Here is a 12500-nt window from a genome sequence, read left to right as displayed (position 1 = left end):
TCACCCGTCTGGGTTGAACTGACTCGTGATCGATGTTTTCTGGTTTTCCTGCGCGTTTGCAGGCAGTACAGCGTCGGCTTCGAGGTGGTGGTGGTGTCGACGGTGGGCGATGCAGGCGCCGCTGCCCTCCAGAAGAAGAGCAGCGGAGATTACAGGTACAGAAAAACCCAGTGGGAATACCATCACAGGCATGGCCTAGCAATTAAATTCAAAACCCAAGTTTAGAAGGTTCACTGACAATATGCTGACTGACTTTATTTTCATCCCCTCAAAATTGAAAGCAATCCATGATATGTACCAGGTGGGATACTTTACAGTGTTCTTTGGTGGACAGACAATACAACAGAGACATTGTCTGTGAACGACCTAAACATTTATATTTATCAATCCAATTTCTTGCCAAATGTTGGCCGTCACATGTTTTTTTTCAATCATTACCGATGAACATCGGTTTATTACTTTAGGTTCAGTCCAGACAATATGTAAAAAAAAAAAAAATAAAATAACACTCCTCGCTCGTCCCCCACTTGTCCAAATATGGTCACTTCTGACTTTAAAAAAAAAATGTCAATATCTTTCACAATATTTAGCAAGTGTTCAGTCATTCTATTTGAAAAAGTAGCATTTATATATAATTTTTTTGTTTGTTTGTTTTTGTTTGTAGTTACCTCCGTATATTGATTGCTGTATAATTCAAACAAAAATCAGGTATATTAAAAAAAGACAAACGTCAACACGCTGGCAGTCAACAAAAATCGAAATACTTGCAGCCACGTGCTGTGAAGAAGCTACAACCTGTGAGACAAACCCGTTTTTAAGACCACCGGCATTACATAAGCAAAGGGAGGGGGAAAAAAAGAAAAAGAAATATACCCTCTAGTCAAGTGTATTTTTTAATAAGTGTATCAATGAGTTTTACGGACACACATCAGCTGAAGTTCCTGACCGAGTCACAAATGTGCGTCACGTAGATCGGCCACGTGTCTGTGGACATAACGCGTGTCTTTCCAAACATACTGCTTTCCACTCAGTAATTGAAGTTAAGAAGAGGGGAATTTATCGACCGAGTAGTCCGAGAAGTTTTGCTTTTAATTGTCGTTTTCACCGCCATTGAAATACTTGGTTGCCTCTTAGCCGATGTTGAATTCTGTCGGACTTCAAAACGTCCGTCTCCTTCTGTCTTTCCCTAGATGCGGATTCTGCTACATGGAGGCCGACCACGTCCCGGCAGGCCTCTACAACGTCATCCCCACCACCTTCCTGCCCAAACAGGAAGGACCCTTCTTCTTGGACTTTGCCAGCACTTCGCCCCTTAAGGTCTCGCAGCTCCAATGAAGACGGAGCTTGGCGGGAGCACGGAGATCTGGAGGAAGGTACTTCACAGCATCACGAGATTCTTCTGAAACTGCAGTTTGGAGACGCCACGAGGTGTCGAGGCCTCCGTAAAGAACCCCCGAGAGCCGAGAATGTGACTGCTGCTAACCCCCCCACCCCCCCGAAACCTACGCTAACATAAATGGACAGAATTGAGGGCTTGAACTTCAACGTAGATAAATTATTAATAAGAAATAATCCAGAGGCACTTCAGTGGGTATTCTAACCCAAAACCATTTAGACACAGAATTTAATACACTTTCAGCAAAAATTAAACAGCTATTCCAAGCAAAAAAAAAAAATATAATGCTGATGAAAGCGCTACTTCCTCTTGCCGCGATAAGATGGTATAATTAGCATCAACATCGTGGTTCTGGTCAGTCAAATCGAGTGGATTTAATGAGGCACCTGTGGTCTACAACCACATCCTGGACTCAACAGGAAGAAGCTGCGGGGTTGAGATGAGCTTCTTCTTCCTCTTCTCCTCCTCCAGTGTGTGTTTTGCTGCAACAAGCACCTCAACATCGCAGAAGTACTGAACTTTCGCATTTGGATGGAACGTTGAGACGTCCGCACACTTTTGACACAAGTTGCGGCTCCGAGTTGAGATTTGTGGTTGAAATTTGACATCCTGTTTTGTTTTTTAAAATCATCACGCAATATAATCAGCAGAAGAGAGGCTGCTTTAAAAGCTGCACAACTTAAATTATTCTAAACATGCCGTGCTGAACTTTTATCTCCCTCTTCTGCCAGCGAGAGTAATTACAACAAGAAGTCACATGGTTTCAAACATCACATTTCACAAACACAATTTTGATCCATTTAGTCCAGCTGCGTTCGGCACTGCTAACTTATTACAGCACCGAAAAACGCAGCGAGTTCACTCGGTTAACTGGGATGAAAAGGAGATGTTGTTGTTGTTGTTTTTGTGACTGTGACTGTGAGCTCTGAAAGACGAGACAAATACGGTAGAAATTGACAAAACGGGAGATTTGCATCGGCCCCTCGGGATTTTGAGCAAAAAAAAAAAAAAAAACCCGATCGGGACGTCCATGGTTTAAATAAACACATAAACCAAATAATAAACCAGACAAGATATTAAATTTGATCAATGATAACCCACACGAAGAGACTGAATATAAAGCAACGCAAAGTCACTGAAAGTGTCCAAAACCACACGGATCCGATGTTTGAGATGCTCATTGCTGCAAAACCACTTGGAAAAAGTAGTTGCTTGAATCTTGCAGCCACAAAACAAAATATTAGTAAGTGTCAGTAAATATGAAGACATTAGGGATCAAATCAGTTGGATCTTTTCGCCAAACATTACACGGAAAAACCGATCGGACTTTCTGTCGTCTCGTCGTTCGGTTCGTCGCCAACGAGTTTAAATAAAGCCGCCAAAACAGTGAAACCTGTTTTTAAAGCCTTTCGGGGTTGACGGTTAATTTTTTTTTTTTTTTCTTCTTCCTCGAATGACCTCGAAGGTTTTTCTGATATTCTCAGGAGCAGAGCGGCGCCGCAGGGAATCCAGCGTGAGCAGCGGTTGAATGACGTCTCTTCGTGTTGTCGGTGGATGTCACGGCTGCGCGGCAAACGTCGGCCCGATTCCACGCGACGCGGGCGCCACGCGGCGTACCCGCGGGCGTACGCATGCGTAATTCACATTCTGTTTACTTTCACGTTGATGTATTGCACTTTTCTTCCCCCTCCTCACCTCCCTTTTTTTTTTTTTTTTCAAATCATCTCTCGACACGTTTACTGTCAAACGCGACACACAGAAAGGAAAATGCCAATTTGATTTACGCAAAGTCGGCTTGTTTACTTCACATTTCCGTACGAGAAGTTTCTTTCCGGTTGCCGTCGCCGCTCGGCAGCGCGTCGTGTGCAAAGTTTTGGCTGCTGTGTTCTTTGGTGCTCATCTCTGCAGCTGCATCTTGTAAACACGTGGTTTAAGCCGTGGCACTGTAATGCAGTTTTATGCTGTTTTTGAGCTTCTCTCGCTGAGATAAGGCTGTTTTTGAAACATTGTGTTTCCTGTGAAATTGTCCACACAAAGTGACTTGAAACCACTTTGCCCATGTAGTATATCCCATTTCCCATAGTTCTGAGTATGAAACTTGTTTGTAAACACGTGGTTTAAGCCGTGGCACTGTAATGCAGTTTTATGCTGTTTTTGAGCTTCTCTCGCTGAGATAAGGCTGTTTTTGAAACATTGTGTTTCCTGTGAAATTGTCCACACAAAGTGACTTGAAACCACTTTGCCCATGTAGTATATCCCATTTCCCATAGTTCTGAGTATGAAACTTGTTTGTAAACACTTGGTTTAAGCCGTGGCACTGTAATGCAGTTTTATGCTGTTTTTGAGCTTCTCTCGCTGAGATAAGGCTGTTTTTGAAACATTGTGTTTCCTGTGAAATTGTCCACACAAAGTGACTTGAAACCACTTTGCCCATGTAGTATATCCCATTTCCCATAGTTCTGAGTATGAAACTTGTTTGTAAACACGTGGTTTAAGCCGTGGCACTGTAATGCAGTTTTATGCTGTTTTTGAGCTTCTCTCGCTGAGATAAGGCTGTTTTTGAAACATTGTGTTTCCTGTGAGATTGTCCACACTAAGTGACTTGAAACCACTTTGTCCATGTATTCTATCCCATTTGCCAAAGTTCTGAGTATGAAACTTGTTTTTAAACACTTAGTTTAAGCCGTGGTGCTGTGATGCAGTTTCACATTAGGATGAGAAAGTGAGACTTGAAATGCTGTTTTCTGTGAAATTGCAGACACAAAGTGACTTGGCCATGTACTGTATCCCATTTGCTGATGAAGAAATTTGTTCGTAAACACTTAGTTTAAGCCGTGGCACTGTAATGCAGTTTTATGCTGTTTTTGAGCTTCTCTCGCTGAGATAAGGCTGTTTTTGAAACATTGTGTTTCCTGTGAGATTGTCCACACTAATTGACTTGAAACCACTTTGTCCATGTATTCTATCCCATTTGCCAAAGTTCTGAATATGAAACTTGTTTGTAAACACTTAGCTTAAGCCGTGATGCTGTAATGCAGTTTTATGCTGTTTTTGAGCTTCTCTCGCTGAGATAAGGCTGTTTTTGAAACATTGTGTTTCCTGTGAAATTGTCCACACAAAGTGACTTGAAACCACTTTGCCCATGTAGTATATCCCATTTCCCATAGTTCTGAGTATGAAACTTGTTTGTAAACACGTGGTTTAAGCCGTGGCACTGTAATGCAGTTTTATGCTGTTTTTGAGCTTCTCTCGCTGAGATAAGGCTGTTTTTGAAACATTGTGTTTCCTGTGAAATTGTCCACACAAAGTGACTTGAAACCACTTTGCCCATGTAGTATATCCCATTTCCCATAGTTCTGAGTATGAAACTTGTTTGTAAACACGTGGTTTAAGCCGTGGCACTGTAATGCAGTTTTATGCTGTTTTTGAGCTTCTCTCGCTGAGATAAGGCTGTTTTTGAAACATTGTGTTTCCTGTGAAATTGTCCACACAAAGTGACTTGAAACCACTTTGCCCATGTAGTATATCCCATTTCCCATAGTTCTGAGTATGAAACTTGTTTGTAAACACGTGGTTTAAGCCGTGGCACTGTAATGCAGTTTTATGCTGTTTTTGAGCTTCTCTCGCTGAGATAAGGCTGTTTTTGAAACATTGTGTTTCCTGTGAAATTGTCCACACAAAGTGACTTGAAACCACTTTGCCCATGTAGTATATCCCATTTCCCATAGTTCTGAGTATGAAACTTGTTTGTAAACACGTGGTTTAAGCCGTGGCACTGTAATGCAGTTTTATGCTGTTTTTGAGCTTCTCTCGCTGAGATAAGGCTGTTTTTGAAACATTGTGTTTCCTGTGAAATTGTCCACACAAAGTGACTTGAAACCACTTTGCCCATGTAGTATATCCCATTTCCCATAGTTCTGAGTATGAAACTTGTTTGTAAACACGTGGTTTAAGCCGTGGCACTGTAATGCAGTTTTATGCTGTTTTTGAGCTTCTCTCGCTGAGATAAGGCTGTTTTTGAAACATTGTGTTTCCTGTGAAATTGTCCACACAAAGTGACTTGAAACCACTTTGCCCATGTAGTATATCCCATTTCCCATAGTTCTGAGTATGAAACTTGTTTGTAAACACGTGGTTTAAGCCGTGGCACTGTAATGCAGTTTTATGCTGTTTTTGAGCTTCTCTCGCTGAGATAAGGCTGTTTTTGAAACATTGTGTTTCCTGTGAAATTGTCCACACAAAGTGACTTGAAACCACTTTGCCCATGTAGTATATCCCATTTCCCATAGTTCTGAGTATGAAACTTGTTTGTAAACACGTGGTTTAAGCCGTGGCACTGTAATGCAGTTTTATGCTGTTTTTGAGCTTCTCTCGCTGAGATAAGGCTGTTTTTGAAACATTGTGTTTCCTGTGAAATTGTCCACACAAAGTGACTTGAAACCACTTTGCCCATGTAGTATATCCCATTTCCCATAGTTCTGAGTATGAAACTTGTTTGTAAACACGTGGTTTAAGCCGTGGCACTGTAATGCAGTTTTATGCTGTTTTTGAGCTTCTCTCGCTGAGATAAGGCTGTTTTTGAAACATTGTGTTTCCTGTGAAATTGTCCACACAAAGTGACTTGAAACCACTTTGCCCATGTAGTATATCCCATTTCCCATAGTTCTGAGTATGAAACTTGTTTGTAAACACGTGGTTTAAGCCGTGGCACTGTAATGCAGTTTTATGCTGTTTTTGAGCTTCTCTCGCTGAGATAAGGCTGTTTTTGAAACATTGTGTTTCCTGTGAAATTGTCCACACAAAGTGACTTGAAACCACTTTGCCCATGTAGTATATCCCATTTCCCATAGTTCTGAGTATGAAACTTGTTTGTAAACACGTGGTTTAAGCCGTGGCACTGTAATGCAGTTTTATGCTGTTTTTGAGCTTCTCTCGCTGAGATAAGGCTGTTTTTGAAACATTGTGTTTCCTGTGAAATTGTCCACACAAAGTGACTTGAAACCACTTTGCCCATGTAGTATATCCCATTTCCCATAGTTCTGAGTATGAAACTTGTTTGTAAACACGTGGTTTAAGCCGTGGCACTGTAATGCAGTTTTATGCTGTTTTTGAGCTTCTCTCGCTGAGATAAGGCTGTTTTTGAAACATTGTGTTTCCTGTGAAATTGTCCACACAAAGTGACTTGAAACCACTTTGCCCATGTAGTATATCCCATTTCCCATAGTTCTGAGTATGAAACTTGTTTGTAAACACGTGGTTTAAGCCGTGGCACTGTAATGCAGTTTTATGCTGTTTTTGAGCTTCTCTCGCTGAGATAAGGCTGTTTTTGAAACATTGTGTTTCCTGTGAAATTGTCCACACAAAGTGACTTGAAACCACTTTGCCCATGTAGTATATCCCATTTCCCATAGTTCTGAGTATGAAACTTGTTCGTAAACACTTAGTTTAAGCCGTGATGCTGTAATGCAGTTTTATGCTGTTTTTGAGCTTCTCTCGCTGAGATAAGGCTGTTTTTGAAACATTGTGTTTCCTGTGAAATTGTCCACACAAAGTGACTTGAAACCACTTTGCCCATGTAGTATATCCCATTTCCCATAGTTCTGAGTATGAAACTTGTTTGTAAACACGTGGTTTAAGCCGTGGCACTGTAATGCAGTTTTATGCTGTTTTTGAGCTTCTCTCGCTGAGATAAGGCTGTTTTTGAAACATTGTGTTTCCTGTGAGATTGTCCACACTAAGTGACTTGAAACCACTTTGTCCATGTATTCTATCCCATTTGCCAAAGTTCTGAGTATGAAACTTGTTTTTAAACACTTAGTTTAAGCCGTGGTGCTGTGATGCAGTTTCACATTAGGATGAGAAAGTGAGACTTGAAATGCTGTTTTCTGTGAAATTGCAGACACAAAGTGACTTGGCCATGTACTGTATCCCATTTGCTGATGAAGAAATTTGTTCGTAAACACTTAGTTTAAGCCGTGGCACTGTAATGCAGTTTTATGCTGTTTTTGAGCTTCTCTCGCTGAGATAAGGCTGTTTTTGAAACATTGTGTTTCCTGTGAGATTGTCCACACTAATTGACTTGAAACCACTTTGTCCATGTATTCTATCCCATTTGCCAAAGTTCTGAATATGAAACTTGTTTGTAAACACTTAGCTTAAGCCGTGATGCTGTAATGCAGTTTTATGCTGTTTTTGAGCTTCTCTCGCTGAGATAAGGCTGTTTTTGAAACATTGTGTTTCCTGTGAAATTGTCCACACAAAGTGACTTGAAACCACTTTGCCCATGTAGTATATCCCATTTCCCATAGTTCTGAGTATGAAACTTGTTTGTAAACACGTGGTTTAAGCCGTGGCACTGTAATGCAGTTTTATGCTGTTTTTGAGCTTCTCTCGCTGAGATAAGGCTGTTTTTGAAACATTGTGTTTCCTGTGAAATTGTCCACACAAAGTGACTTGAAACCACTTTGCCCATGTAGTATATCCCATTTCCCATAGTTCTGAGTATGAAACTTGTTTGTAAACACGTGGTTTAAGCCGTGGCACTGTAATGCAGTTTTATGCTGTTTTTGAGCTTCTCTCGCTGAGATAAGGCTGTTTTTGAAACATTGTGTTTCCTGTGAAATTGTCCACACAAAGTGACTTGAAACCACTTTGCCCATGTAGTATATCCCATTTCCCATAGTTCTGAGTATGTATGAAACTTGTTTGTAAACACGTGGTTTAAGCCGTGGCACTGTAATGCAGTTTTATGCTGTTTTTGAGCTTCTCTCGCTGAGATAAGGCTGTTTTTGAAACATTGTGTTTCCTGTGAAATTGTCCACACAAAGTGACTTGAAACCACTTTGCCCATGTAGTATATCCCATTTCCCATAGTTCTGAGTATGAAACTTGTTTGTAAACACGTGGTTTAAGCCGTGGCACTGTAATGCAGTTTTATGCTGTTTTTGAGCTTCTCTCGCTGAGATAAGGCTGTTTTTGAAACATTGTGTTTCCTGTGAAATTGTCCACACAAAGTGACTTGAAACCACTTTGCCCATGTAGTATATCCCATTTCCCATAGTTCTGAGTATGAAACTTGTTTGTAAACACGTGGTTTAAGCCGTGGCACTGTAATGCAGTTTTATGCTGTTTTTGAGCTTCTCTCGCTGAGATAAGGCTGTTTTTGAAACATTGTGTTTCCTGTGAAATTGTCCACACAAAGTGACTTGAAACCACTTTGCCCATGTAGTATATCCCATTTCCCATAGTTCTGAGTATGAAACTTGTTTGTAAACACTTAGTTTAAGCCGTGGCACTGTAATGCAGTTTTATGCTGTTTTTGAGCTTCTCTCGCTGAGATAAGGCTGTTTTTGAAACATTGTGTTTCCTGTGAAATTGTCCACACAAAGTGACTTGAAACCACTTTGCCCATGTAGTATATCCCATTTCCCATAGTTCTGAGTATGAAACTTGTTTGTAAACACGTGGTTTAAGCCGTGGCACTGTAATGCAGTTTTATGCTGTTTTTGAGCTTCTCTCGCTGAGATAAGGCTGTTTTTGAAACATTGTGTTTCCTGTGAAATTGTCCACACAAAGTGACTTGAAACCACTTTGCCCATGTAGTATATCCCATTTCCCATAGTTCTGAGTATGAAACTTGTTTGTAAACACGTGGTTTAAGCCGTGGCACTGTAATGCAGTTTTATGCTGTTTTTGAGCTTCTCTCGCTGAGATAAGGCTGTTTTTGAAACATTGTGTTTCCTGTGAAATTGTCCACACAAAGTGACTTGAAACCACTTTGCCCATGTAGTATATCCCATTTCCCATAGTTCTGAGTATGAAACTTGTTTGTAAACACTTAGTTTAAGCCGTGGCACTGTAATGCAGTTTTATGCTGTTTTTGAGCTTCTCTCGCTGAGATAAGGCTGTTTTTGAAACATTGTGTTTCCTGTGAAATTGTCCACACAAAGTGACTTGAAACCACTTTGCCCATGTAGTATATCCCATTTCCCATAGTTCTGAGTATGAAACTTGTTTGTAAACACTTAGTTTAAGCCGTGGCACTGTAATGCAGTTTTATGCTGTTTTTGAGCTTCTCTCGCTGAGATAAGGCTGTTTTTGAAACATTGTGTTTCCTGTGAAATTGTCCACACAAAGTGACTTGAAACCACTTTGCCCATGTAGTATATCCCATTTCCCATAGTTCTGAGTATGAAACTTGTTTGTAAACACGTGGTTTAAGCCGTGGCACTGTAATGCAGTTTTATGCTGTTTTTGAGCTTCTCTCGCTGAGATAAGGCTGTTTTTGAAACATTGTGTTTCCTGTGAAATTGTCCACACAAAGTGACTTGAAACCACTTTGCCCATGTAGTATATCCCATTTCCCATAGTTCTGAGTATGAAACTTGTTTGTAAACACGTGGTTTAAGCCGTGGCACTGTAATGCAGTTTTATGCTGTTTTTGAGCTTCTCTCGCTGAGATAAGGCTGTTTTTGAAACATTGTGTTTCCTGTGAAATTGTCCACACAAAGTGACTTGAAACCACTTTGCCCATGTAGTATATCCCATTTCCCATAGTTCTGAGTATGAAACTTGTTTGTAAACACGTGGTTTAAGCCGTGGCACTGTAATGCAGTTTTATGCTGTTTTTGAGCTTCTCTCGCTGAGATAAGGCTGTTTTTGAAACATTGTGTTTCCTGTGAAATTGTCCACACAAAGTGACTTGAAACCACTTTGCCCATGTAGTATATCCCATTTCCCATAGTTCTGAGTATGAAACTTGTTTGTAAACACGTGGTTTAAGCCGTGGCACTGTAATGCAGTTTTATGCTGTTTTTGAGCTTCTCTCGCTGAGATAAGGCTGTTTTTGAAACATTGTGTTTCCTGTGAAATTGTCCACACAAAGTGACTTGAAACCACTTTGCCCATGTAGTATATCCCATTTCCCATAGTTCTGAGTATGAAACTTGTTTGTAAACACGTGGTTTAAGCCGTGGCACTGTAATGCAGTTTTATGCTGTTTTTGAGCTTCTCTCGCTGAGATAAGGCTGTTTTTGAAACATTGTGTTTCCTGTGAAATTGTCCACACAAAGTGACTTGAAACCACTTTGCCCATGTAGTATATCCCATTTCCCATAGTTCTGAGTATGAAACTTGTTCGTAAACACTTAGTTTAAGCCGTGGCACTGTAATGCAGTTTTATGCTGTTTTTGAGCTTCTCTCGCTGAGATAAGGCTGTTTTTGAAACATTGTGTTTCCTGTGAGATTGTCCACACTAAGTGACTTGAAACCACTTTGTCCATGTATTCTATCCCATTTGCCAAAGTTCTGAGTATGAAACTTGTTTGTAAACACTTAGCTTAAGCCGTGATGCTGTAATGCAGTTTTATGCTGTTTTTGAGCTTCTCTCGCTGAGATAAGGCTGTTTTTGAAACATTGTGTTTCCTGTGAAATTGTCCACACAAAGTGACTTGAAACCACTTTGCCCATGTAGTATATCCCATTTCCCATAGTTCTGAGTATGAAACTTGTTTGTAAACACGTGGTTTAAGCCGTGGCACTGTAATGCAGTTTTATGCTGTTTTTGAGCTTCTCTCGCTGAGATAAGGCTGTTTTTGAAACATTGTGTTTCCTGTGAAATTGTCCACACAAAGTGACTTGAAACCACTTTGCCCATGTAGTATATCCCATTTCCCATAGTTCTGAGTATGAAACTTGTTTGTAAACACGTGGTTTAAGCCGTGGCACTGTAATGCAGTTTTATGCTGTTTTTGAGCTTCTCTCGCTGAGATAAGGCTGTTTTTGAAACATTGTGTTTCCTGTGAAATTGTCCACACAAAGTGACTTGAAACCACTTTGCCCATGTAGTATATCCCATTTCCCATAGTTCTGAGTATGAAACTTGTTTGTAAACACGTGGTTTAAGCCGTGGCACTGTAATGCAGTTTTATGCTGTTTTTGAGCTTCTCTCGCTGAGATAAGGCTGTTTTTGAAACATTGTGTTTCCTGTGAAATTGTCCACACAAAGTGACTTGAAACCACTTTGCCCATGTAGTATATCCCATTTCCCATAGTTCTGAGTATGAAACTTGTTTGTAAACACGTGGTTTAAGCCGTGGCACTGTAATGCAGTTTTATGCTGTTTTTGAGCTTCTCTCGCTGAGATAAGGCTGTTTTTGAAACATTGTGTTTCCTGTGAAATTGTCCACACAAAGTGACTTGAAACCACTTTGCCCATGTAGTATATCCCATTTCCCATAGTTCTGAGTATGAAACTTGTTTGTAAACACGTGGTTTAAGCCGTGGCACTGTAATGCAGTTTTATGCTGTTTTTGAGCTTCTCTCGCTGAGATAAGGCTGTTTTTGAAACATTGTGTTTCCTGTGAAATTGTCCACACAAAGTGACTTGAAACCACTTTGCCCATGTAGTATATCCCATTTCCCATAGTTCTGAGTATGAAACTTGTTTGTAAACACGTGGTTTAAGCCGTGGCACTGTAATGCAGTTTTATGCTGTTTTTGAGCTTCTCTCGCTGAGATAAGGCTGTTTTTGAAACATTGTGTTTCCTGTGAAATTGTCCACACAAAGTGACTTGAAACCACTTTGCCCATGTAGTATATCCCATTTCCCATAGTTCTGAGTATGAAACTTGTTTGTAAACACGTGGTTTAAGCCGTGGCACTGTAATGCAGTTTTATGCTGTTTTTGAGCTTCTCTCGCTGAGATAAGGCTGTTTTTGAAACATTGTGTTTCCTGTGAAATTGTCCACACAAAGTGACTTGAAACCACTTTGCCCATGTAGTATATCCCATTTCCCATAGTTCTGAGTATGAAACTTGTTTGTAAACACGTGGTTTAAGCCGTGGCACTGTAATGCAGTTTTATGCTGTTTTTGAGCTTCTCTCGCTGAGATAAGGCTGTTTTTGAAACATTGTGTTTCCTGTGAAATTGTCCACACAAAGTGACTTGAAACCACTTTGCCCATGTAGTATATCCCATTTCCCATAGTTCTGAGTATGAAACTTGTTTGTAAACACGTGGTTTAAGCCGTGGCACTGTAATGCAGTTTTATGCTGTTTTTGAGCTTCTCTCGCTGAGATAAGGCTGTTTTTGAAACATTGTGTT

The 12500-nt window shown here is 40.4% G+C and overlaps 1 protein-coding gene across 1 annotated transcript in view; it reads left to right on the top strand.

Moving 5' to 3' along the window:
- capn7 (calpain 7) overlaps positions 1-1486 on the top strand; it is a 12525-nt gene extending 11039 nt beyond the window's left edge. Inside the window, exons 20-21 of the mRNA XM_069719922.1 lie at positions 63-155; positions 1191-1486. Coding sequence (XP_069576023.1) covers positions 63-155; positions 1191-1335 — 238 coding nt within the window. The 3' untranslated portion in view covers positions 1336-1486. The remainder of the gene's footprint in view (positions 1-62; positions 156-1190) is intronic.
- Positions 1487-12500: the final 11014 nt, after the last annotated feature.

Source organism: Brachyistius frenatus, unplaced genomic scaffold (genome assembly GCF_029030835.1).
Source record: "Brachyistius frenatus isolate BFR_SWC_R1_liver_20210118 unplaced genomic scaffold, ASM2903083v1 Contig_227, whole genome shotgun sequence".
NCBI lineage: Eukaryota > Metazoa > Chordata > Actinopteri > Embiotocidae > Brachyistius > Brachyistius frenatus.
Note: the sequence above shows the minus strand (reverse complement) of the source record. Positions and strands in the feature narration are given on the sequence as shown.